This window comes from Octopus sinensis, linkage group LG2 (genome assembly GCF_006345805.1).
Source record: "Octopus sinensis linkage group LG2, ASM634580v1, whole genome shotgun sequence".
NCBI lineage: Eukaryota > Metazoa > Mollusca > Cephalopoda > Octopoda > Octopodidae > Octopus > Octopus sinensis.
This window is the reverse complement of record NC_042998.1, coordinates 112,867,661-112,895,004: the sequence shown is the minus strand read 5'-3', so window position 1 is coordinate 112,895,004 and position 27,344 is coordinate 112,867,661. Positions and strand designations below refer to the sequence as shown.

General features: G+C 37.5%; 1 protein-coding gene across 1 annotated transcript in view; it reads left to right on the top strand.

The window, feature by feature from the left end:
• LOC115231287 (polyphosphoinositide phosphatase) overlaps positions 1 to 27,344 on the top strand; it is a 53,001-nt gene that overhangs the window by 3,850 nt on the left and 21,807 nt on the right. The window contains exons 2-12 of the mRNA XM_029801350.2: positions 168 to 266; positions 1,642 to 1,768; positions 5,888 to 6,044; positions 9,062 to 9,112; positions 10,068 to 10,228; positions 12,350 to 12,481; positions 14,556 to 14,656; positions 19,439 to 19,601; positions 21,532 to 21,629; positions 23,170 to 23,303; positions 24,847 to 24,963. Coding sequence (XP_029657210.1) covers positions 168 to 266; positions 1,642 to 1,768; positions 5,888 to 6,044; positions 9,062 to 9,112; positions 10,068 to 10,228; positions 12,350 to 12,481; positions 14,556 to 14,656; positions 19,439 to 19,601; positions 21,532 to 21,629; positions 23,170 to 23,303; positions 24,847 to 24,963 — 1,340 coding nt within the window. The remainder of the gene's footprint in view (positions 1 to 167; positions 267 to 1,641; positions 1,769 to 5,887; positions 6,045 to 9,061; positions 9,113 to 10,067; positions 10,229 to 12,349; positions 12,482 to 14,555; positions 14,657 to 19,438; positions 19,602 to 21,531; positions 21,630 to 23,169; positions 23,304 to 24,846; positions 24,964 to 27,344) is intronic.

The following is a 27,344-nucleotide window of genomic DNA, read 5'->3' as shown; positions in this document are numbered from 1 at the left end:
TGGTTAGAGAATCTTTTGTAATTAAACAATGTATAATCTTCCATGAATAGGAAATCTACAGTTAGTGTGTTTAAATCTGTAGTTCACTATTATTTGCCTTTTTTCTCTTTGAATATAGGCCATCTCTATTTTTGGTAATGTATCATGTAATATTCTCTCATTTTCAGCGTATATATGTAGTTGGTTCAAATAATGATGAGACTAAGTTTCGCATTCTCAAGATACATAGAAATGAGCCACGTGACCTAATTATGGAAGATGACATGGTAAGGTCATAAATTGCATCCATTTTTTTTTCAAATTTTCTACAGTTATTCAATATTCATGTATGGTTAAAAAATTTCAATCAACTTTTACTTTTTTATCTTTCATAAACATACTTAATGTCTCAATAGCTTTATCAAATAAAATATATTCCTTTGAAATAAGGCAAGGGAGATGAATGTAAAATTAGAGTTATAAATTGAATGGGAGTATACTGTGGGGAGTGAGTCTGATGTTTGAAAAGTAAGCTAACAATTCAGGATGAATGGTGCTTATGTTTACTTCCAGTGATAAAGCAGATAAGTCACTTTTCCTATGATAGAATACCAGCTTATTGTAGAAAACATATCCAGAAGATTTAGTTCTTAATTTCTGATTTGAATCTGAACTCATGAATGTATCCGAATACACTGTGCTCAGTGGCTATGATCTTAAGATTCCTGATCTTGTAGCTTAGTGCCATATCTACTGAGTCATTTGCAAGAGATTTTAGTCTATAAGAGGTATCATTTCCAGAAATTTCTGACATGTATTCTACATTGATGTCAGCTAAAGTAAGTGAAATTGTCTTGTACAGAAACATTATATGGATGCAAGCATTGCTGTATGTTTAAGAATTTTGCTGTGCAACTATGTAAGTTTTGTGTTTTATCCTACTGTGTTGTACCTTACACAAGTGTGTTCTACTGTAACTTCTGGTCAAGCAAAGTCTCATGAAACAAACTTGATAGGCAAAACAGTATGGAAATCCTGTGCAGAGATATTTTTAGATGGTAGAATTAATCCGTCACCCAGTTTAAAATCCATCTGGCTGTTGACTGCTATTTATTGAGCACACCCTGTTGTGAACATTCAGGTCAGATCTCCAGTTTGAAGATCTCCCACCTGTTTCAGAGACTATGAAAAGGGCTTCTGTGATTGCAGGGAGGAAGTTATATGTTTGCTTTTTATATGACTGCTATCATTTAGAATTACTGAGGGTACATGGCCTAGTGTTTAGGGTGTTGCACTCAGGATTGTGAAATCAATTCCTGGAGCAGGTGATGTATTGAGTTCTTGAGCAAAACACTTCTTCTCACATTACTCTCTGATCACTTCAATACCTGACATGTAGTACATTGTGCACCGGTTTGAGCAACACTGATTTCATGGAGATAGTGAGCTGATGTACTGCACAAACACTTGATCACTATAAACGAATCATTTGTCAGGTTTAGCATGAAATGGCAGAGCTGCCTTTCTTAGACTATGAGAGCCTACCATAATTTCATTTAGAATTTAAATAAAAAGATTGTTTTAAAATAATGGTAATGATAGTGCTAGTAGTAGGAGTGGTGGGGATTATATTGACCGTAATCTGTCTTTTCTTTCTTGCAGAAAGTGTACACAGCAGATGAAGTGCGTAATACACTTGCAATGATCGAATCGGGTAATAGACCCCTATCAAGTATTCTAAAAGGTGGTTCTGGGTTGTTTAAATCTGAATCAGCTTTCGGTATTGCTGGTAAGTTGTTGTACTTTTCAGGCTATCTTCTGATTTTCTTTCTGTTTGGTTCCTTTTTTGATTGCAACCAAATGTTGTTTACTTCCAAGCCACATGTTCCTCACAATAATCAACTTGCAGCTGCTCAAGCTGAATGACAACTGCATCAATCTTACTTGTCTTACAAAAGTCAAGGGCACAGATCCTTTATCTTCATTGAAACTGTAAAGAAACTGCCAAGAAAAAAGCTTGTATACAATGCACTCTGTTTATGTGTAACAAGTTTTCACTCATGTAGAAGAGATTCAATTATCATAATCTTTGTTGTAATGTCCACTTTTTCATGCTTGCATGGGCCAGAGGAAATTTGCTGAAGTAGATTTACTATGGCTACATTCCTTGTAATCACCAACTCTCACTTGTTTCCAAGCAAGATAAAATTTCCTCATGGAAGATTGGAAATGAATGACACAGCTAGTGATATTCATTTACGGCTATCACACAATGTCAAGACAAGGAGGCCCAGCTGCACACACATACAATCATCATCATCATTTAATGTCCATCTTCCATGCTGGCATGAGTTGGACCAAGTACACACACACACACGTGTGCAGGAAGCTAGCACCTTGGGCAAGTGTTCTTCTATTGCTCCAAGCTGACCATGCCTTATGAGCTAAATTTAGCTGATAGAAAATGTACAAAGCTTGTCATATATATATATATATATATATATATATATATATATATATATATATATATATATATATGGTGGCTGCCCCCTCATTATCGAGTATGGCTATTGCACGAAGCTTAATCAATGTTGTTATCATGCAATGCCTGTGCAAGAAGATTTTTTTTTTAAAGTGAGGAAAGACTGTGCACTGAGTCAATCCCACTCACTAAGCAACAGCAGCCATAATCTGAAAAGAAGATCAAGTCAACATCATCGGTAACCACTGAGCCGCAGGTTTTATGTTGGAGTTATCTCAGTTACCTGAGTTACCTTCTAGAAGGATGCCCTAACAAAAGCTTGGAGTCCTTCACTCCCAATGGTTTAACCATGTGATCGGGTATTCAGTCGATTATTTCTATGTCCTCGCGCATGATACAGCCTTGAGATATTTATTGGATGGCCGTTGACTCTCAAGAGTTCCTCGCCCTTTGACGGGTTTTGTTTTTCAACCCGCAGGGTGTCCAATAAACACCCTCCTCACCAAGCAAGCTTGGTGGGGTTGCCGGTTTAGTCGCCGACAACCCGACGATGCAACAGGTTGCACTGGGTTACATGTTATCAGTAGCACTCGAAAGTGACCTGACATGAATATATGTGTCTGTGTATATATATATATATATATACACACACACACACAGATGAGGGGTGTTCATTAAAGATTTCACCTGACCCACTCCCAAGGTCTGGGATAAACAAAACTTGGCATAATTATGCTATGCTTCTCTACATAACCACCACCAATGGTAACACACTTCTCCCATCATTTTATGCAGCTGTGAAGACCTCGTCTGTAGAAGTCAGTAGGTTACATCTGGAAATAAGTTGTCATCATTCGAAAAGTGTTTTCCCTTCAAAAAAGACTTCATGGTTGGAAAGGAGTGGAATTGAATGGTGCAAGGTCAGGAGAGTAAGGGGGATGAGGAAGGATTTCATAACTGCAGGAGTGTGCTTTCATCTGGGTAACATGCTCTTTGTGAACTGGGGCATTATCTTAGAGGAGGTGGATTCCTTTGGTCAGCATGCCATACCTCTCTGCTAACATGGAAGAGAAAAACATACATTAAAAGGAAGAGGGACAAATGATCAAAGTTGACTAGTGTGTGTTTGTTAGAGTGGAGCGTTTTTTCATGATTTTTGATTTCGTGATATGGGTAGTGCAGAAAAGTTGTGAATGACTATCAAAGTAACTGGTGTAAAATTTTAGAACTCTGTGACAATATCTTCTATCTCCAGAAATGCATTGAAAAATGGAAAAAGTGGAAAAAACTGCCTCTACTTATTTATTAGCTATGAAATACAGTTTCCATTGCATCTTCTTTGGGTAGCTTTTAAATTACTGTGAAATGTGAAATGACTGTGGCTTTTAAATGACTGAAATTACTCTAAAATATGACTTAACATGTTTTTTTTTTCTGACTTCATCTGCCTCCACAATTGCCTCAAAATATGCAAAAATATAAATATTGTAATTTATTGAATTCAGAAAATTTATCATGTAGATGTAAATTACAGTACACTCCTGTCCCTTCTTGTGGAGATAGAAGATGAAGTCATAGAGAAAAACACGTTGAAGTATTTTTTCCCTCTTTTTCCATTGTTTGATGCATTTGTGGAAACAGAAGATATTGCCATAGAGTTCTAAGATTTTACATCAGTTATTTGGTCTACTTATACCAGTTATTTGGGACATGGTGGTAGAGCACGATCTCTGAATGCTTGGCCTTATGGAGGCAATGACAAGTGACCAAGACCTTTGGCAATATACTGTGCTTGAGAAGACCCATCGAGCTAAGTGAGATTGTAGTTGTGGCTGATACCAGTGTCCCGTAACTGGCCTATTAAAAGCATCCATCAAACATTGGGAGATATGCTGTGCTTGTGAAACCTTTGAGCTCAGTGAAATCATTGTCGTGGCTGATGCCAGTGCCGCCTGACTGGCACCCATGCCAGTGGCACGTAACAAGCAGTTCAAGCACTAGGCCTCATGGAGGCAGTGACAGGTGACCAAGACCTTTCGCACTATATTGTGCTGTGTAGACCTGTTAAGCCAAGTGAGACCATAGTTGTGACCAATGTTGGTGTCAGGTCAATGGCAGCTGTGTCAGTGGCATGTAAAAAGCATCCAAAACACTTTCAGAGAGGTTGGCATTAAGAAGGGCATCCAGCCATAGAAACCTTGCCATAAGCTTCCCGGCTTACCAGTTTTCAGTCAAACTATCCAACCATGCCAGCATGGAAAATGAACATTAAATGATGATAATAGTTTTGATATCCATTCACAACTTTTCTGCACTACTCCTATCACAAAATCAAAAATCGTGAAAAAATGCTCCACCCTGGAGTATTTGTGTGGAGGTGTGTTCACATCTATAATAAAAAAATGCCAAAACGAATTTATGTGTCTCAGTGTATCACACTTTAACCGCCTCTCTCACTATTCAATGACACTTCTACTATTCCTCATGTTGGGGTGAGTGTAATAGTAGGCATAAAGACAGTGAGGGTGGTAGTAGATTGACACTTGTGATGTAAATGGGGTGATAGTAATAGTATGAGCTCAAGTTGTGATAGAGGCGGAGGCGGCAGTGATGATGATGGTAGTTGTGGTAGCTGAGGTGGTCAGGGATAATGGTGATAGTAAGCGATGTGAAAGACAGTTGTGATGGTGGTAGAGGGGTAGGCAGTGAAGTAAAAGGTTTTGATGGTGGTGGCATTAGAATTCTGAATGGTGTGTGTAAGGCAATTGTGGTGGTGATGGTGATGATTGAAAACAATCAACAGAAAGAAGGAGGTTAGATAGGAAAACAAATTGTACTGACCCCCAAATGGAAAGACAAAAATGTTGTTATGCAGCTTTGCAATAAGTTCCAAGTCAACAAATTATATCATTGTTTTGATGAAGATTGTTCATTGCTTGAAAAATATTGGTCAAGTTTAATAAAATTTATTATGTACTCAATGCATGAAGTGTCATTGTTGGGCCCAAGGCCCAATGAAGAGCCCGCCACAGGAGCTAGCTTAAAAGCCATTCTGTTGGGCGGCTTTTAAGCTAGTGTATTATATATTCACTCTGTTATTATTAATAAGCTCAAAGTATGATGGAAGCATCAGTAGAGTGCTGACTAAATTGTTTTGCAGTATTCAGTAACATCCTTTTTATATTTTGAATTAAGTTTCTATTGACGTCAACTTTAACAGTCATCTTTCCATTGTTGATAAAATTAATACTAATCAAAATGGGTATTGATTTAATCAGCTATATTCCACCCCATATATATTTATGAACTTGTGCTTTTGTTAAAAGATATTATTTATAAACTAAACTCCAGCTTCTCTAAATAAAATACCTATTAATCTGTAGTACTTTATGCTTACTGATGTGTAATATTCTCTATTTTCTGCAGGGTTTGTACGCTTTTTAGAAGGTTATTATATGATCTTAATTACAAAACGGCGCCGTGTTGCATTAATTGGTCCCCACACAATTTATAAAGTTGAGGATACATGTATGATATACATACCTAATGTGGGAACTCATCATATCCATTCGGATGAAAGTCGGTATGGCATTGGTCTTTTTTCTCCAATTCTTTTATTATTATAGATTTGTTATTGTATGTCTGCTGTAATAAGACTTGTTATCTAGCTGTTGATATGATATCATTTTCATTATTTAGCTTATGTTATTACTTGTGATTATGACTTCATTTATATGACTGCTCTTCTGTCTTTTATTATATGACTGCTATTATTATCTTTTCTATACAGCTGCTATTATTTGACTTATATACATCTATTATATTACTTCTATTATATAAATGTTATTTTATGACATTACTTCTATTATACAAGTGCTATTATATGACTCCTGTTATAAAACTTCTCTGTAAATGCTATTCTACAACTTATGATCATTGCTGTATGACTTTTATTATCACTGTGTAGCAATAACCATTTTAACCATTTTGAAATGGGGTGCGAATTGGCAATATGATGTAATGTCTTTGCCGAAGAATTATCATTTTCGTTTTTTCCATTGGTTAATATAACTGCTCATATAAAGATTCTAAAAGTTTCGTAAAGAATATTTGTCCTGAATTTCAATTCTTTTTAGTCAAGTTGAGCAGTTATAAAGACCCGGGATTTGGGGAAAAACTTTAGTGTTGTTTGGATGTCACTTAAATCCACGACACTCACTCTTTTGAGACATCGGTAATTTTCATGCCATGTCTAGAGTTAATCACAAATCTATTTTGATTTGTAGGTTAAATTATTAGTTAGAAAAGAAAAATTAGTTAATGAATTTATAGTCGTTCTTCTTCATGACAAAGTTCTTTCCTACTGTAATTAATATAAAATGTTATATTTATATAATAAAAACTAATTAAAAGAAAATGTTTCTCTTCACGTTTGTTTTTCAACTGAGCATAAATAAATATGCATTTCTGTAATCTTTAATTTATGTTTCTTATAGCGGTTTAAAAGGACACGAAGAAAATATACATACATGTCATTAATATAGCATTTCATGCGTATATGTCTATATGACGTTATAACTGTAGTTAGGGTTTTAGGTATAATGATAACACTTGAGTATAAGTGACGTTGAATCATTATATTCTCCCTTACTCAGAGAAAAGCCAAATAAAATAATATAACCTAAGAGAAAGCTTAAGGTAATAAAAGAGAAAACTGCCGTAGGAAAATTGGTGACTCCGACTAAAACAGCCTATAGGAAAACCTATAGAAAAAAATTTTTTTGAATAAAAAAACAATTATTATAAACACCGACAGACTGGTGGAAAATTTAATAATATAATAAACATAAATTACAGAATTATTGCATAAATATTTTATTAACAAATAGTTAAAAGTAAGTTGAAACAAAAAGAATGCTGAAGAAGAAACTTTAGAAAGAAAATTTTAGTTGCACTTTCTAGCAATATAAAAATTATATTTTGAGCTGGTAAAAGCTTAGTAACATAACGAGGAAAAAAAAAATTTTCCTTTGAGAAAATATTTATACATATAATGGAGCAGAATTTAAAAGAATTTGAGATGTCATATTTCGATAGGAATTACACACAAGCTTCTGTGAATGTATTGCCTTGTCCTCCGTGGACTGGAGACACGGTTATTTGGTTGGCACAACTGGAGGCAAGCTTTAAAGCTAACAAAATTACAAATGAAGAACAGAAATACAATATAATGCTTAGCAATTTACCTCCACCTCTAAGTAATGAAATTAGAGATTTGCTAGTAAACCCTATCGAACCAGTTTTGTATTCTTCCATTAAAGAAGAAATATTGAAACAAACATCAAATTCGAAACAAAAAGAGTTTGCGAAGTTATTTAACAATGAAGAATTGGGTAATAAAAAACCCACACAACTTCTGCGAAGGATGAATGAACTTCTGGGAGATCAGCAGATAGAAGAATCTTATCTCAAAGAAGTGTTCTTCACTAAATTGCCATAGAAAACTCAAACTTTGCTTTCGGCCGTTAAAAACTAAAACTCCATTCAACAGTTGGCAGATATTCGTTCCTGGGTAAAGTCATGTAAAGCTTTTCCCCAAATCCAAACTATTGGATGTTATATACCGTTGGTCACAATGTACTATCTTGCATTGTAGCTTTCGGATGATCCCACTCTGCTGGCTATGCAGGCAGGCTGGCAGAATGCTCCCTGAACAGAATGCCAGTCCATTGCAGGGTTAACCCATTTATAACCAAGTGGACAAGAGTAATATGAAGTGAAATGTTTTGCTCAAGAACACAATGCACCACTGGAAAACCACAGTCTTCCGATCATGAGTGCTATACCGTAATCACTAGGCTGTGTTCCTTCACAACTCCTATTATGGCTTTTAAAAAATAGTTTTTTTTTTTTTTTAATAAGACCCAACACTAGTTTTTATTCTGTTTTAATAGTTACACTGGAACAAAGTTCTGTATAAGAGATTGTTGCTATTGTTGCTCTAAAATTATTTTAGACAAAGACTTGTAATACTCTCATATGTAGAATTAATTGTTATGCTCTATCAATTCTATGTGGTGTTATATGATTTTCCTTGTTCAGTGATTCACTGAATCTAAGCTACAAGTTAATTTATTCTGAGTATCAGCTGATATATATGTGAACTGAGAGTAAAGTGAATATATATTTAATGTTTAGAATATTGTACAGCTAATGTATTTGCAGGCAAGTGGTTAAGGGAAAATATTATTTGGTGATGAACAATACAAATATTTTCATTAGTGGATACACAAAACAGCTCAGATGTGTTTGATTTTTGCTTATGCATTTCAGCAGAAGTTGAATCTCACTGTAACTCGCCAAACTATTTATACAATTCTGACTGCATCAAAATTGAATAACACTCATCTAGATTCAGTGTAACATGGAAAATACTAATACAGTATTAATAAAGGAATTAAGAATATTAGGCCTTCCTGATGAGTGGACTCAGGATTGGGCTACTTTGACTAAAATGATGTTGAGATTATGATGGTTTGGCATTTCAAATTTGATTAATTGCTGTGATTAGCTCAATGTTTTAATTCCCTTTTATTGTAGATATGTGAAAATGTTTCAGAATGTAGATCTTTCCAGTAATTTCTACTTCAGGTAAGGTTATTTTTATTCTAAAACCATTTCATGATTAATGATACATTGATGATTTACCTGTAGCAATTAATCACAATTCTAATTAGATTGAATCTAAAGATGAGACTATTAATATTGTCTTTAGATACAAAAATATTTGCATCTACAATACATTGCAATTGGTTTGATTTTCAAGCTTTGTCAGGTGTCTTATTCTTGAATATGTACAAGGTTACATTCAAAGTGTATGAGTTGTGTCTTGAGTTTGAGGATTCATCAGACTGATTACTTGTTTCCCATGGCTTGCTGGTGACCAAAATCACATTTCCTATGAACGGGAAGCTGATCCATTACAGGGGTACTCATTTACAGGTGAGTGGATTGGAGCAATGTAAAATGAAGTGTTTTACTCAAGAACACAACACACAACCTGGTCAAGGAATCTGAATCCTGATCTTTCGATCATGAGCACAACACCTTAACCACTTAGCCATGTGCCTTCACAAATTCAGAGTAGAAACTATACATAATATTGGTTTTGTCCACTAGATCACTGACATATATGCTCTTATTAACAACACCTTCAGACATTTAAACAGTTGTATTTGTTATCATCATCAACATTCAATGTCCATTTTCCATGCTCTCATGAGTTGGATAGCTTGACAGGAACTAGCAAGGCCAGGGCTCACACCAGGTTCCATAGTCTGTTTTGGCTTGGTTTTTACAGCTGGATGCCCTTCCTAACATCAACCACTTTACAGAGTTTACTGTGTGCTTTTTATGTGGCACCATCACCAGTACTTTTTACATGGCACATAATATTGCTGTTACATTGTGATAATGATAATTATATATCACAGCCAACCCATTGTTGACATAGATAATAAAAAGTTGTCGATAACCATGATGATTCTGAATTTTCTCTGTTTACTACAATTAACTGTTAATTATATTAATTTTATTTGAATTACAGTTACAGTTATGATTTAACTCACTCTCTACAATACAACATGGCTCAAACAAACTCACCATCAGGTTCCAAAGATTTGTCTCACAATTCTGATTCTTACTCATATCTTTTTGTGGACAAGAGTAAGTTTCACACTACAGCTACTCCTTACACTTTACCAGAAGGTAAGTTTATTTTTTTTATCAAGTTGGTGGACAGAGTTGGTGTATGAAGACAGTGTATGTGAATTGATAGAAAAATTACTGTTGAATTGAATAGTTCACAATGTGCATAACAAGATTACATAATTAACCCTACAGAGTTGATCAATTCTCATACACTATCTTCACACATCAACTCTGTTCATTAAATTATATATATATAGATATATATATGGATAGATAGATACTTGTGTGTATGACGAGCTTCTATCAGTTTCTATCTACCACATACACTCACAAAGCTTTGGTTGGCCTAGGGCTATTGTAGAAGGGACTAGCCCATGATGGAAGGCAGTGGGACTGAATCTGGAATCGTGGTTGGAAAGCAAAATTTTAACTATGCAACCATGTCTAATTATGCTTTCAAAACTTTTATTTTCACTCTCATTATGTTTATCTTTGCCAGACTCGTTATTTGCCATATTAACAAATTTAACTAATGTACTTTAATTAATGCAAACATACTTAATGTATGTTATCTACCTCGACTTTGCCAAGGCATTTGACAAGGTAGATCATGGCATCCTGGGTCACAAACTTCGAAAGCTAGGAGTAGGAGGAAAAGTTGGTACATGGATACACGAGTTCCTTACAAATAGAACTCAAACAGTCACTGTGAATGGAACCCATTCAACACCATCACCTGTGACCAGCAGTGTTCCTCAGGGTACAGTACTCGGCCCAATCCTGTTTCTCATCCTCATCTCTGACATAGATGAAGATACAACCAGCAACGTCTCATCCTTTGCTGATGACACCAGGGTCATGAGACAAATCAAAGACGAGGTGGATACAGAGGCCTTACAAAAGGACCTGACCACCATATATAAATGGCAGGAAACAAACAACATGTTGTTCAATGATAAGAAGTTTGAACTAATTCGCTACGGAACAGATCAAGATCTGAAAAATACAACAAACTACAGAAACCCATCAGGACAACAAATAATGGAAAAACAGTGTGTGAAAGATTTAGGCATCCACATGGGAACCAACCTAAAATTCAGAGAACACCTTGACTCAGTCTGTCTTACTGCAAGAAAGTACAGCGGGTGGATCTTGCGCACCTTCAAATCAAGAGATACCTCAACAATGAAAACCCTCTGGAACAGTATGATACTTCCGAGGATTGACTACTGTTCTCAGTTGTGGTCACCAACAACAAAGGGCCAACTATCTAAGATAGAATCGCTCCAAAGAAATTTTACCTCATACTTCTCAGAAACGAGGGACCTGGACTATTGGCAAAGACTCAAAACCTTGAGGATGTACTCAATAGAAAGAAGATTTGAGCGATACCGAATTATATACATTTGGAAAATGATAGAGCAAAAGGTGCCAAACTTTGGTATCAAAACCTACCACTCACTGCGCCACGGAAGACGCTGCCAGCTGCCACCAATCAACAAAAAGGCTGGCCAGGCAGCAAAAACCCTGCGAGAATCAAGTCTGTTGGTTCGAGGAGCACAACTGTTCAACTCCATTCCGGTACATGTCAGAAATCTATCAGGATGCAGTGTGGAATCATTCAAATTGCAACTGGATAGATACTTAAGCACCATTAGAGATGAACCCCATCTCCCAGGATATACACAACGAGCACAAACTGACTCAAACTCGCTCCTACACATGTCAAATTTAAGCAGAGAATACAACCTGGCAACCACACCAGACTCTGAGGGTGGAGTCTTCGACTTGGACTGAGCATGGACTCAAACCCAAATGAAATGAAATGAAATGAAATGAAATGTAATAAATCAAAAATATTAGTTAAAATCAGTAAAAGAAATTGTTTCATACTAAGAAAAGCAAGATTTAAATTATGCAAAAATTGAATAGAGGAACATAGATCTGATCTATGCTAAGTGATTTTAAAACTTCTTAGACCTCTTCAGCAAGGCATGGCTGTTATCACTACTTGATAGACCTTAAATAACTGAAAGATAGGGTTTGAGTGAATGAATATTGATAGGTGTAATAACTTTATAAAAAAGAATTTCTGACTCATTCTTCTAACTAACGTAGAGTACGTATTTTATTTGGAACATTATAAATTTCACTTTTTCTCTCCTTTCTTTCTTTCAGACTGTATTTTAGGAGTGAAAAACGTTGCTTCAAGTAAATTTGTTTGGAATGCAGCTCTTCAGCAGCCATGTAAAGATATGGTGCATTCAGACTGGGTTATCAACATTATACATGGCTTTATTGGACAAGTCAATATCCTTTTGTTTTATCATTGTGTGAAAATTTCACTAGTTTACTGTTCAGGTTTAACTTGAGGCTAAGCAAAAACTAGTTTAATGAAATCTATTAATGTTTTAACACTTCAAGAGTTGCTCTTGTGAAGTTATAAACTTAGTTTTTAAACAAAGAGAGTATTTTAGGGTCTTATTTGGCATTAGGAAGGGCATTCAGCCATAGAAAACAATGCCAAAACTGTGTATTGGAGCACAACACAGTTCTCTGACTCCTTGGATTGTGTCGAACTGTTTAACCCGTGCTAATATGGAAAGTGAATGTAAAATAATGCTCATGGTAGTAGGGCTGAATAAAGATGGTTCATATCAGGATATAAATATTTGTAACTATATACATATGTTTCTGTAAATTATTACAGGACATTAAAATTGTCAACGTTATGATAAAATTTCTTTAAAATTTAGGTAGTTTAACCTCTGTTCTCAGGAGTACAGTGTTATTTTTGAACAAATGTGAGAGTTATTATGCAGTTACTAAATCTGCTAAATATAACAACTAATTCTCCTTCAATTTCATTTTAAAGAAAGGATATATTGGACAGTGTATCTTCTGATTTACAAAAAGATAAGATAATTACAGCTGGGTTGCTCTTGAACACAAGCCAGCTTGATGGAAGCTGAATGGGTGCAAGCACTGCTGTAGATTTCGGTAGTTAACTTCATGACCATGTGGTTCCTTGTTTGATTCCACTGCACACACTTTGGGTTTTACTGTGCCTGTTTCACAGAAAGTAAACATGCAAAACCTTGTCAAACAGTGGGCTTCTGATGGTTTCCATATGTACATATATAAATATGTTTGTGTATGATCATCTTCTCATTTTCATATCCACTTTTCCATGCATGGATCACACAGAATTCATTGAGGCAGATTTGCTATGGTTGGATACCGTTCTTCTCTCTCTCTCTCTCTCTCTCTCTCATATATATATATTTCTCTATAATGTTTCCACTTGATATGAACATTTTTGTATTAATGGAAAACCTCTATAATTGACTGATGAGTGCTCAGCATTTTAAAACTGTTGTAATACTTACAACATTTAATAAAATGATGTAGTACGAAACGATCGTACCAAATTACCGGAATCATTCTTGTTGCTTATTTTGATTATAATCACCCCACGGATTTTTATGGATAACACCATACAGAATTCTGGTGCATCTAAATTAAGTACCATATTCATTTGAATCTAAATTTTTGCTGAACTTATATATATATATATATATATTGGTGAGTATGATCTGGGGATTCAAATGTAAGATGTTAAATGATAAACGAATGATATATTCTACTGATTCCACTCCTTTGGAATACACACACACACATGATGGGCTTCTTTCAGTTTCTATTGAAATCAACTCACAAGGCTTTGGTCGGTTTTGTATGTGCAATTTATATATGCTATTTATTTGACTACTTGTAAAGAAAGTATATTTCTATATTTTTGCTAAAGTCACCAGCACTAAAATGCTTTTGGATAGTGAAGGTACTAGGGGAATATTACTCATTCATAGTGGATGTGAAAATTTTTTTAAATTTTGTTCTTTGAATTTATTTGTTGTTTAACCCTAATGCAACAGACACAGATTCAAAAGTGTTACAGCTGTAACCATCTTATCATTCATTGAGGCATGTGCCTTCAATTATTTTTTTAAAGATTGAACTGTGATTAAGGGAAATTTTACTGATATTTCTTGTAAGTTAAGTGACCACTCTCCTTTTTGTTTCATCTCATATCAGCCTTGATTTAACAGGCCTATGCAGAAAGATCCTAATTGGGTCTATCATCTCATCTTTTATTTTGACATATTGAATTAATTGATTGTGTCCATGACTACATTATTCAATGAGTTTTACTTTTTGTAAAACAGCTGGGTGTGAATTTGAGGGATATTAATCTACTATTACTTGTAGGTGAAGTAGCTACTTAGAAGGTCCTCCTTTAGTTTATTTAGTATGTAGTTGTAAGAATAGTGACAAGAAAGGGTCAGTGAATTTACAACATTCTGTTCTCCTTAACTTCTCTTAGATATTTGTGTATTTGGTAAACCTATTTATTTGACCCTAATTGGTCGCCGGTCAAATCAGTTTGCCGGAACTCGTTTCTTAAAGAGAGGAGCCAACAACAAAGTAAGATTTTCTTTATTCTCTTTTACATTCTCTTGTTTCACCTAAAAGTTTGCATTATATATTACACTGAATTCCTTTAAAAATCTCTTTGATCTAATCATATAACTTTTCCAATACAAACCTACCTGAAAATGCCTCTGATTCTATTTTACAAACCTTCCTGTTTAAAAGCGTTCATCATCATCATCATCGTTTAACGTCCGCTTTCCATGCTAGCATGGGTTGGACGGTTCAACTGGGGTCTGGGGAGCCCGAAGGCTGCACCAGGCCAGTCATTTAAATTAAAACCTTCCATTATAATTTTATGTTAGAAACCTTTTATTAAGACATTTTCCTAACCAGATTAATAATAAATAAGTTAGTCTAGTAAACTAAATCCCTCCAAATGCTTGATTATTTTTCAACACACCACATAAACAGTATATTTCATTTAAATCATAGTCACAGGAGGGTTAATATATACAGTTATTACCAGATCAACATTAATATATAAGACTTGTATTTGGACCGGGTCTCCAATTTGTGGATACTTTCCTCCTGCTTACAAGTCTTAAAGGTCCCAACAAATTGTGGACAAGAGTCATAACTGCTGCTATTCTTTCCTAAGTGATAAAATAAAAATGGAACAGAATTTTTTAGATTGATATATATATATATATATATATATATATATATATATATATATACATACATTAGAGCTGATGACCTTGCTCTAATTGCTGAGTCACTATCAGAACTAGAGGAAAAGTTTCAGGTGTGGAAGCAAGGATTAGAATTGAAGGGCCTTAGAGTCAACCTAGCTAAAACCAAAGTCTTAATAAGTAGGAAGGCAGAAAAACCACAAATCCTTTCAGGTAGATGGCTCTGCTCGATCTGTAGAAAAGGCGTAGGTAGAAACTCCATAAGATGTACCTAATGTAAGCTATGGACGCATAAGAGGTGCAGCAATATCAAAGGAAGGCTAACTGGGAAGATAGTTTATGTATGTGGCAAATGCTCAGGTGCTATAAACACTGAAAATGTGCAGAGAACAGCTTCTCTCACATTTATAAACAAAACAGACACACATAAACATTAATGTTTATCACAGAAGCTATCAACTACAAGTAGTTGATAGCTTATGTTACCTAGGGGACCAAGTCAGTAGCGGGGGTGGATGCTCTGAAAGTGTAGCTGCTAGAGTAAGAATAGCTGGGGCAAAGTTCAGAGAACTCCTACCTCTGCTGGTAACAAAGGGCCTCTCTCTCAGAGTAAAAGGTAGATGGTATGATGCATGTGTACGAACAGCCATGCTACATGGCAGTGAAACATGGGCCGTGACTACTGAGGACATGCATAAGCTTGCAAGGAATGAAACCAGTATGCTCCACTGGATGTGTAATGTCAATGTGCATATACAACAGAATGTAAGTGCCCTGAGAGAAAAGTTAGACATAAGAAGCCTCAGATGTGGTGTGCAAGAGAGATGACTGCGCTGGTATGGTCATGTGTTGCAAATGAATGAGGAGAGCTGTGTGAAAAAGTGTCACACTCTAGCAGTTGAGGGAACCTGTGGAAGAGGTAGACCCAGGAAGACCTGGGATGAGGTGGTGAAGCACGACCTTCGAACATTGGGCCTTACTGAGGCAATGAATAGTGACCGAGACCTTTGGAGATATGCTGTGCTTGAGAAGACCTGATAAGCCAAGTGAAACCATAACCCATGGCCTATGCTAGTGGGTGTAATCAGCCCACTTATGAGTACCCCTCATTCATTGGGCAATAAACTTTGTTTGTGAAGGCCTGTTGAGGCAAGTGAAATCAAAATCGCTGATGTGGCCAATGACAATACCACCTGATTGGCACTTGTGCCATCATCATCATCATCATCATCATCATCGTTTAATGTCCGTTCTCCATGCTAGCATGGGTTGGACGGTATGACCGGGGATCTGGGAAGCCAGAAGGCTGCACCAGGCTCCAGTTTTATCTGGCAATGTTTCTACAGCTGGATGCCCTTCCTAACGCCAACCACTCCATGAGTGTAGTGGGTGCTTTTTACGTGCCACCAGCACAGGTGCCAGGCGAGGCTGGCCACGGTCGGATTGGTGCTTTTTACATGCCACCGGCACGGAAGCCAGTCGAGGCGGCGCTGGCATCGGCCACGATTCGGATAGTGCTTTTTACGTACCACCAGTCCAGGGCTCCTGGCATCTGCCGGGTACCAGTCATAGGATTGGTTCAATTTCGATTCCGATTTCGATTTCACTTGCCCCAACAGGTCTTCGCAAGCAAAGGGGGTTGGTATGGGTGCCTGTCGTCGGATGAGGTTCGATATTGACTTCGCTTGCCTCAACAGGTGTGTCCAAGGGAGGAAAGGCATGCATAAGTGGGCTGGGCTCACTTGTCCTGCCTGGTCTTCTCACGTACAGCATATTTCCAAAGGTCTCGGTCGCTGGTCATTTCCTCAGTGAGGCCTAAAGTTCGAAGGTTGTGCTTTACCACCTCGTCCCAGGTTTTCCTGGGTCTACCTCTTCCACGGGTTCCCTCAACTGCTAGGGATTGGCACTTTTTCACACACCTATCTTCATCCATTCTCGCAATCGTCTTTCTTGCACACCACAACTGATGCTTCTTAGGTACAACATTTCTCTCAAGGTACTAACACTCTGTCGAGTATGTACATTGACATTACACATCCATCGGAGCATACTGGCTTCATTCCTCGCGAGCTTACGCATGTCCTCAGCAGTCACGGCCCATGTTTCACTGCCATGTAGCATGGCTGTTCATACACATGCATCATACAGTCTGCCTTTTACTCTGAGCGAGAGGCCTTTAGTCACCAGCAGAGGTAAGAGCTCCCTAAACTTTGCCCAGGCTATTCTTATTCTTGCAGTTACACTTTCAACGCACCCACCCCCACTACTGACTTGGTCACCTAGATAACGGAAGCTATGAACTACTTCTAGTTTTTCCCCCTGGAAAGTGACGGAAGTTGTTTTCTGCAGATTTTCAGAGGTTAATGCTCCTGAGCATCTGCCACATACAAAAACTATCTTCCCAGTTAGCCTTCCTTTAACATTGCTGCACCTCTTATGTGTCCATAGCTTACATTGGGTACATCTTATGGAGTTTCTACCTACACCTTTTCTACAGATCGAGCAGGGCCATCTTCCTGAAGACATTTGTGGATTGTCTACCTTCCTACTTATTAGTACTTTGGTTTTAGCTAGGTTGACTCTAAGGCCCCTCGATTCTAAACCCTCCTTTCACACCTGGAACTTCTCCTCCAGTTCTGATAGTGACTCAGCAATTAGAGCAAGGTCGCCAGCTTAGAGGAGCTCCCAGGAGCAACCTGTCTTGAATTCCTCCGTAATTGCTTGGAGGACTATGATAAATAGGAGGGGGCTGAGTACTGAACCCTGGTGGACCCCAACCTCTACTTTGAATTCTTCTGTGTACATGTTGCCAACCCTAACCTTACTTACGGCATCCCTGTACATGGCTTGCACAGCCCTCACCAGCCATTCATCTATCCCTAGTTGCCTCATTGACCACCAGATAAGGGATCGGGGGACCCTGTCAAAGGCTTTCTCCATGTCAACGAAAGCCAGGTACAGGGGCTTATCTTTGGCTAGGTATTTCTCCTGCAGCTGCCTTACCAGGAATATAGAATCAGCTGCAGCTGGAACATTAAAAGCACCATCCAAGTGTGATCGTTGCCAGGGCTGCTGATTGGCTCCCATGCCAATGGCATGTAAAAAGCACCATTTGAGTGTGATCATTGCTAGCATCGCCTTACTGGGACATGTGCCGGTGGCACGTGAAAAACAACATTCGAGCATGTTTGTTGCCAGTGCCACCAGACTGGCTCCTGTGCAGGTAGCATGTAAAAAACACCTTTGCAGTGTGGTCATTGTCAGAACCGCCTGACTGGTCCTCATGCCGGTGGCACATAATAGCACCCACTACATTCTCAGAGTGGTTGGTGTTAGGAAGGGCATCCAGCTGTAGAAATTTTGCCAGATCAGATTGGAGCCTGGTGCAGCCTTCAGGCTCGCCAGTCTTCAGTCAAACCGTCCAACCCATGCCAGCATGGAAAGCAGACGTTAAACGACGATGATATATATATATATATATGTATATATAACAATTGGTAGAGCTTAGAGAAAATACTTCGTAGTATTTAGTTTATGTCTCTTTACATTATAAATTCAATGCCCAACCAGATCCATTCTACCTTTGCATCTTTCTTAAGTTGGATATAATAATAATAATAATAATAATAATAATTGTGTACAGTGCTCAGGTGCACTACAACTCATCTAAAGTGTATATATAATCAGGTGTAGTTTCGGCGGATTTCGGAAAGCATGAGGGCCTTAAAAGATGCAGTGTCATGGCAGTCAACAACTGACGCAGGCAGTTTATTCCATGCTTGACTATACTTGACTATAATCAACTCTGAGAAGGGGTTACCCTGATATGGCCACAGGTTCAATGATAGAAAGCTACTTCAAATTTATTTCATGAAATGTCAAAGTTTTCATCACATAACAGTGGAACTTATGAAATAAATTTAAAGTGAATTTAATGGCCTTGTGTATTATTAAATGACTCTTCTATGTTGTAACTGCTTGAATTTCTATACATGGTCTCAGATCAAGTTACTTGCCAGTCAAATACTACTCTGAATAAATAATAATCATTTTGTATATATTCCAAACACTGTGTAAAATCCATATAGAAAACTCCATTATCATCAGCTATGTAAACATTGGATCTCTTTTCTGTTTGTAGGGTGCAGTAGCAAATGAAGTTGAAACAGAACAAATTGTCCATGATGCTTCAGTAACATTCCTGAATTCTGCTTGTGTTTCGTCTTTTGTGCAACTCCGAGGTTCCATACCTTTGTTCTGGTCTCAAGATATTTCAAAAATGGTTCCCAAGCCTCAAATTGTTGGTAAGTTCTGTAAACATATACATCTTTTTAAAGCAATTATATTTCATTTCTTATTTTTTTTATTAATATCTAACTTTGGAATGATGGTAAATTGGTAGTGTCTGTAGAGTAATGGATAAAATTCCTTGTAATATTTAGTTACAGCACTTTATGTTATGAGTTCAAGTCACGTCAAGATTTACAAGCCTATGGCTTAGATAAAATACATACCTGTCAAATGCTGATAACTGACTGTAGCCTTCTTTCTCATTTGATGGTTTTAGAATTGAGTTTTGTTAACATTCTAAGTTTAAATCCTGTTGGTAAAGAACTTTACATTTCATCTCTAAGTATTCATAAAATATTAATCATGACTAGTTGAAGGGACTATACTCTCTATTCTAGAAGAATAATAATGTTATGTAGAGTGCCAGCAGCTTTCATATATTTCAAAAAGTCTTTTCCACGCATTTTTCACAGTGAAGATGTTTGGCCTTGTGGTTAGGGTGTTAGGCTCACAAGCATGAAATTGTAGGTTCAGTTTCTGGACCAGGTGGCACATTGTCTCTGTCTCATTGAGCAAAACCCTTCACATTATGTTGCACCGATTCCTTCAGCTGAAAATGAAAGTACACTCCAGTACTGGTGCAACCTTCTCTCCCTCTTGCTTCACATTCTAGTTGTTCTGCTGGGTCAAGGGTGGGAGAACCAAAAAAGTGTTAATGACTGCTTGTGACTACACAGGCAACAAAAATTATTAATGAGAGCATGGTACAAGTTACCAAGTCAGACTTGCTCTTGAATGACAGCAGTGCTTACCTTTTTACTGGTACAGTTTTTTTTTTATCGTTCCAAGGCTGGTGAGATTGATGTTGTTAAAATTCCGTTTGAACATTTGCAGACCAATAGCTACGGGAATAAACAAATAGAAAGGAATTCCTGTGAAGTGACATTCTCTGAAGGAAAGGACGGGTATAGTTGTTTGAGTGGTGCAAACAGTATGGGTAATGGGAGGAAGAGAGAGAAATAAGGTAGGAGATGGCATGAAACCAATCAACTTTGAGTAGCAGAGATCATTATAGTAGTATCAGAAAAGGCAGAGAGAAGACAGCACATCTGTGGGTCCAAGTTAGTGTATGTTGGTGACCAGCTTTATGTTAGTCACAGTTTTTGAGATGCAGTTTTTATGTATTTGAGTATTTCCCAATACTGAACTGTTGCAGTTCCAGTTCTTTTTGCCAGAAATTCAGCTGTGAAGTTAGTGTGTTGCACCTATATTTTATCCAAATGGCCTGAAGGTAAGCAAGCTGTTGTAGGTTATGAACTTATGACTTAGTGGCCAATAATACAACAATCTAACCTCATGGCCTATGGCTGCTGCTGCTGTCACCACCACCACCACCACCACCCGCTTCATCCTTCACCTCATCATCGTCATTGTATCATTACACCCATTTTTCTATGCCGACAAGAGTGGGACATTAAAAAAAAAAAGTAATTTTAACATTAGTTGTTTTTTTTTCTAAGATTGTTAGGAAAACGTATTTTTGTTGATTTATTTGGTTTGTAAGGCCATGTATATTCTTGAAGTCATCGTGTAATTAGAAGTGGATGTTAAGCATGAAGTGCTGATTTGAAATCATCATATCTTCATAACCCAAGGTTCAAATAGAACCTTATTTTACCAATAAGCTAAAATGGTAATACAATAGTACCTCAATTTTCGAACTACTTTGATCATGAATAAATTGTGCTTTACATATATATATATATATATATATATATAAAGTCCTATTTATGATCAGAGGCATTTGTAAACCAAAGTACTACTGTATTAAATGAATATGAGAAAGACAGGAGATAAAGCATGATTTATTCATGATCAGAGTTATTTGAAAACCGAGGTACTCGTGTATATCTTAATAATTTACTTCTCTCTCCTACCTTTCAGTCGATCAAGCAGACCCTTATGCTTTTGTTGCTGGTCAACACTTCAATGATGTTATAAAGCGATTTGGAGCTCCTATTATTGTTCTTAACTTAGTGAAGGTGAGCGTTCTGTAGCATTCAAATTCATACTCATTATTTCTTGTAATAGTTGTTTATTGCATTTTAAAGTTTTTTTGTTTATACATGTCCCAACAGGATCGCATACATTTGTTAAAACCAATAAAAAAGTAATCCAATTAATTTAATTTAACTCTGTTGTTACCAACCCACTTGAGACTGTCCTTGATTGTATGATACATACTCCCTGTTTTAAAGTGATTTAAATTAAATGCTTCCATATAAATTTTGTGACAGTTTATGTTCCAAAAATCCACTCAATAAGGACAGATATTTTATTAAATTCTTCATTATTTTCAATAATAATTGAAACAAAGCCTGTGTGTGTCATCAAATATAGTACTCTTTTGTCTCATTTGTTGTCTGATTTCCTATGCTGTGTTTGATTACTCAGAGAGAACTTATGCAATAGCATAATCTTTATGGTCGTTTTTATTTTTATATCTATTTTAAAGTTTTTAATGGCTTAGTGAGAAGAAGAAGGACAGTACCTATGATCCCTTTTTTAAGAGCCTCGGAAAATGAAGGGAGGTGGCAGCAAGTTGTCTCACATAAACCAAATGCTTGCCATAGAGTGGAGTCCTCTTCAGGCTCCTATGGGACAGGTGATGGTGTTAAATCAGGTGATAGATTAAGTCTGCCACCTAAAAATGGGAATCATTCTCTGATAGATTTCCATAGACTTTCCATTTACCATAGTTCACTCACAAGGCTTTGGTTGACCCAAGACTATGGCAAATGACATTTATCTAAAGTATCATGTTGTGGGATTGAACTCCAAATTCCTTAATTGCAAAGCAAACTTCTTAACCACAGAGCTATTCTTGACATACATACTCACTTTTTTTGCTGGCTGTTGGACTGAAAGCTTTAGGAAGTACAATGAGGGTTGTACATTGTTGATGAAGTCACAATAAGATTGAAATGTGTCCTGTATTTTCTGGTAAAATTAGAATAATTTAGCTGTAGATTAATAACATTTTCTTCCTTACTGCATAATTATTTCTAGTTCTTAATGCTTCATATGTCATTTAACTTTTAAAGATGGTTGCGTATGATTTGAGGAAGATTTTGTTGTTGTTTCTAGCATGTCAAGCAACCATATAAAAGCTAGGCCCTTTAATGGAGAAATATTCACCTATATGCCAGCATGGAAGGCAGATGTTAAACAATGATGATGATTATTCCATCACTCATGTTTTATTATTCCACACTCATTTGACCTGCTTGAAATAACAACCAAATTTTCCTCAAACTACACTTTACCATCTTAAGAAAAAAGGAGATGTGTGTCAAAAATAATATACTATTAGATACATCAGGCCTTAAAATAGTAAAAGACAGAATGATCACTGCTAGAATGCCTTTCATCATAGATCAGTTGCATTAGAGTTGACCTTGGGTTAGACAACCAGACTACCAATTACTACTCCTGCTACTTCTTTCATTACATTTTAGTCTGTTAAGTACTTCTACTGTGTTCTTTATCATGCTTCAGTTTTTGAGTGTTTTCTATTTTCAGCGTCGAGAGAAACGGCGCCATGAAAGTATATTGACCAAAGAATTTATAAGTGCTATTGAGTATCTCAACCAGTTCTTAGCCTATTCACACAACATACAGTACATTGGTTTTGATATGGCAGGGGTTAGTAAGAAGTAAGTGAGGATCATTAAATTTTACTTTATTGTTTGTGATATCCATATATATAATAAGAAACAGTAATGCAATATAATTGTGGTGTAATATAATGGTAAATGCGTGGCAGTCTAGTGTAGTGAGTTTGGCGTTGATTAGACCTTAGACAATTCTGATCAAGCAGACACATGATCAAAAGCTTTCAAACTAGTTTTTTTTTTTATTCAGATGTGGTGTGCATCTAGGGCCACATAATCTTATGCGTGTGTCCTTCCTTTAATCTTTTAGCATTTAAACCATCTATAGCCAGCCCAAATATTCTACCTGTTTAATGTTTAAACTGGCCAGATCTGACCTCTCATACTTGCCCAACAATGTCATTCTAAAAATAAACAACTACATCATCGAAATCTCAGAGCTATGAGGTAATGCATGATTAATTCCTAAAAATGTGAATGAATAAGCCTTACATTTGACAAAGTAATCTGAATGCTAAAGGGTTAAGATAATAAAATTCTTGCAAAACAAATAAAAAACAAAGAGGAGGACTATAAACTCCATCACTGAAGTTGCAGAGAAGTCCACTAGGTGGCTTTGTATAAAGAAGGCAGACCAGTGGTTTGTTACTGCTGGGATGCAAGAGGGGACTTGATTAAGCCCAGCTGAGTCAACTGGGCAAGGGGGTCAGCAAGATATATCTTAAAATGATATATATATATATATATTATATATATATATATATATATAAACACATATGAGTGGGTACTGAAAGGTTCCTGGCTTTGGGTAAAAGAAAATACAAGAGGATCAGTTGATTATGTTTCTATCCCATATATTCCCCTCTCAGATTCACACACTTATTGCAGTCATCCTTCAGTTTTTCTAAGCCCTGCAAAAAAAAATTGAAAGGTTGGGCATTCAAACCAGGCCTTTCGCAATACTCTTAAAGCCAGGAACTTTTCAGCATCCCTTGTGTGTGTGTGTGTATCGTCATCATCATTGTCATCATTTGACATCTGCTTTTCATGCTGGCATGGGTTGGACAGTTTGACTGAGGACTGGCGAGTCAGAAGGCTGCACCAGGCTCCAATCTGATCTGGCAAAGTTTCTACAGCTGGATGCTCTTCCTAACACCAACCACTCTGAGAGTGTAGTGGGTGCTTTCATGTGCCACCAGCATGAGGGCCAGTCAGGTGGTACTGGCAACGACCACACTCAAAATGTGTTTTTTATGTGCCCATTGCACCACAGGAGTCAGTCTGGCGGCACTAGCAATGATCAGGCTTGAATGTTGTTTTTCATGTGCCACCGGCACATGCCAGTAAGGCAGTGCTGGCAACAATCACACTCGAATGGTGCTTTTTACATGCCATCGGCACGGGAGCCAGTTAGTAACCCTGGCAACGATCACACTCGGATGGTATGTATATGTATATATATATATATATATATATATATATATATATATATTGTTCGTATGTTTCTGTGAACATATGTGTAAAATGAATAATATCGGGGAATGTGTAAATTGTTTAAATTTCATAATTTTGCTTTTAATTTCAGGAAAGATTGCAGTGTTATGGATCGTTTGGGCAAAATTGCAAAAAGCTGCATCAAACGTACAGGGTTTTATTTTCACTCCCCTTCTAATGTTCATGACGAATTATGGATGTCTGAACCGTAAGTTGACATGTTTTTCATGTTTAGTGGTAATGGTAGTGGTGGTGGTGGTGGGGAAACCAGAATTGAGGATATTATTTTTGTAACTTTGGAATAGGAACATAAATCTGTCTGATTTTTTTCACTAATTATATTTATGATAGAGAAAATTTTGGAAACAAGTAGGTGGAGGTGGGGAAATAAGATGGATTCTTGATTCTACCTCAACAAACAAAAGGAGCTTCTATGTGGTTGCTCAAAATGTTTGAAATAGGAGCCAAATCCTTTTCAAATAGAAGTTCTTGAAGAATGTATATTGGGGTGCAAAGATTGATAAGTTCTTGGTAGTGTAAGTATGGTAAAAGAAATTGAAACAAATGGGATAAGTTTGTTGTTGTTTAGTTTCAGGTCATTTCCCTTAAAAAATGTGAAGGACATGTTGGACAATTCACTCCTAGATGACTGAAATAAAAAAGATGGATATATGTTGCATGCAAGAAATAAGGTGGAGAGGAGGATCAGCTAGGTTCCTCACAGGCAAGGAACGCAGGTACAAGATTTTCTGGGCAGGGAACACTGACGGGGTTGGTGGCGTGGGTATACTTATCGCTGAGAAATGGGTAGATAAAGTAATTGAGGTAATCAGAGTATGTGACAGAATACTTAAGATTAGATTAGTGCTTCATCATAGTTTAGCAACCATTATATCAGCCTATGCTCCTCAGTCGGGGCTACCCGATGGACAGAAAGACCGATTCTATGACACTCTACTGCAGACTACCTCGTTGACGAACGACAGAGACCTTATCTTTGTGGCTGGTGACTTCAATGGTCACGTTGGACGACATGCTGGGGGCTTCCATGGCGTACATGGAGGCTATGGCTATGGCTCCCGCAACGAGGAGGGAACCAGGCTGCTGGAGTTCTGCGATGCAAATAATCTTATGATTTGCAACACTAACTTCAGGAAACCTACCAGCCACCTAGTCACTTACCAATCGGGCCAACATACCAGCCAAATTGACTACATCCTTACAAGGCAAAGGGAGAGATGGCTGCTTATAAATGCCAAAACCTTCCCAGGTGAAGAATGTACCCCACAACATAGACTGGTAGTTAGTGACTTTAGGATCAGGACTAGGAGGACAACCAGAAGACGACAAATATGGAGAAGAAGGATCTGGAAGCTTAAAGATCCTGCAAATGGACAGAGATTTAGGGACATATTACTTGAAGCCTCTGACGAAGTAGAAGGGGATAGAGCATCACAGGGGGTAGAAGACAGCTGGACGTTTCTAAGGGACAACCTGCTGAGAGCCACTGACCAGATCTGTGGCTGGTGCAAAGTCCCCTCTCGACCTAGAATAACGTGGTGGTGGAACAATATTGTAGACAGGGCTATTAGAGAAAAGAGACAGGCTTGGAAGGTCTGGAAAAATGGGGGTAGCAGGGGATTGTATCAGACTGCCAAAAGAGAAGCTAGGAGACAGGTTTATTTAGCCAGAGGGGAAGCAGATAAGAAAAAATTTGCCAATGTTCTGCGCCGTGAGGACCAAGACTGGAGGTGTTTCGTGTTGCAAGACAGTGTGTGAGAGAGAATCGTGATGTGGTAGGAGAGAAGTGTGTTCGCATGGAAGATGGTTCACTTGCGCTAAATGAGGATGCAAAGAGAGAGGTTTGGAGATGCCACTATGAAAGGTTGCTGAATGAAGAAAATGAATGGGATAAAGAGAGTCTGCCGAATGTTGACCCAACAGAGGGACCAGCTATCCGAGTTGATAGTTCCGTGGTAGCTAAGGCAATTAGAAGCATGAAGACAGGGAAAGCTCCAGGCCCATCAGGAATCACTGCAGAGATGCTCAAAATGTCTGGTAGTGTCGGCTATAGCCTAGTCAACCGTATAGTTAATCAGGTGATACACAAAGGGGTCATACCCAATGACTGGTGTAGCAGTATAATAGTCAACTGCTACAAAGGTAAAGGTGATGCCCTAGATACAAATAACTACAGAGGTATCAAGCTGTTGGACCAGGTGATGAAGGTTACGGAGAGGGTCATAGCCCAACTAATTAGAGAGAGAGTTAGTTTAGATGAGATGCAGTTTGGGTTTGTGCCAGGGAAAAGTACTACTGATGCTATATTCCTGGTAAGGCAGCTGCAGGAGAAATACCTAGCCAAAGATAAGCCCCTGTACCTGGCTTTTGTTGACATGGAGAAAGCCTTCGACAGGGTCCCCCGATCCCTTATCTGGTGGGCAATGAGGAAACTAGGGATAGATGAATGGTTAGTGAGAGCTGTGCGGGCCATGTACAGGGACGCCGCTAGTAGGGTGAGGGTTGGAAATGTGTACAGTGAAGAATTCCGGGTAGAGGTAGGAGTCCACCAAGGCTCAGTACTCAGCC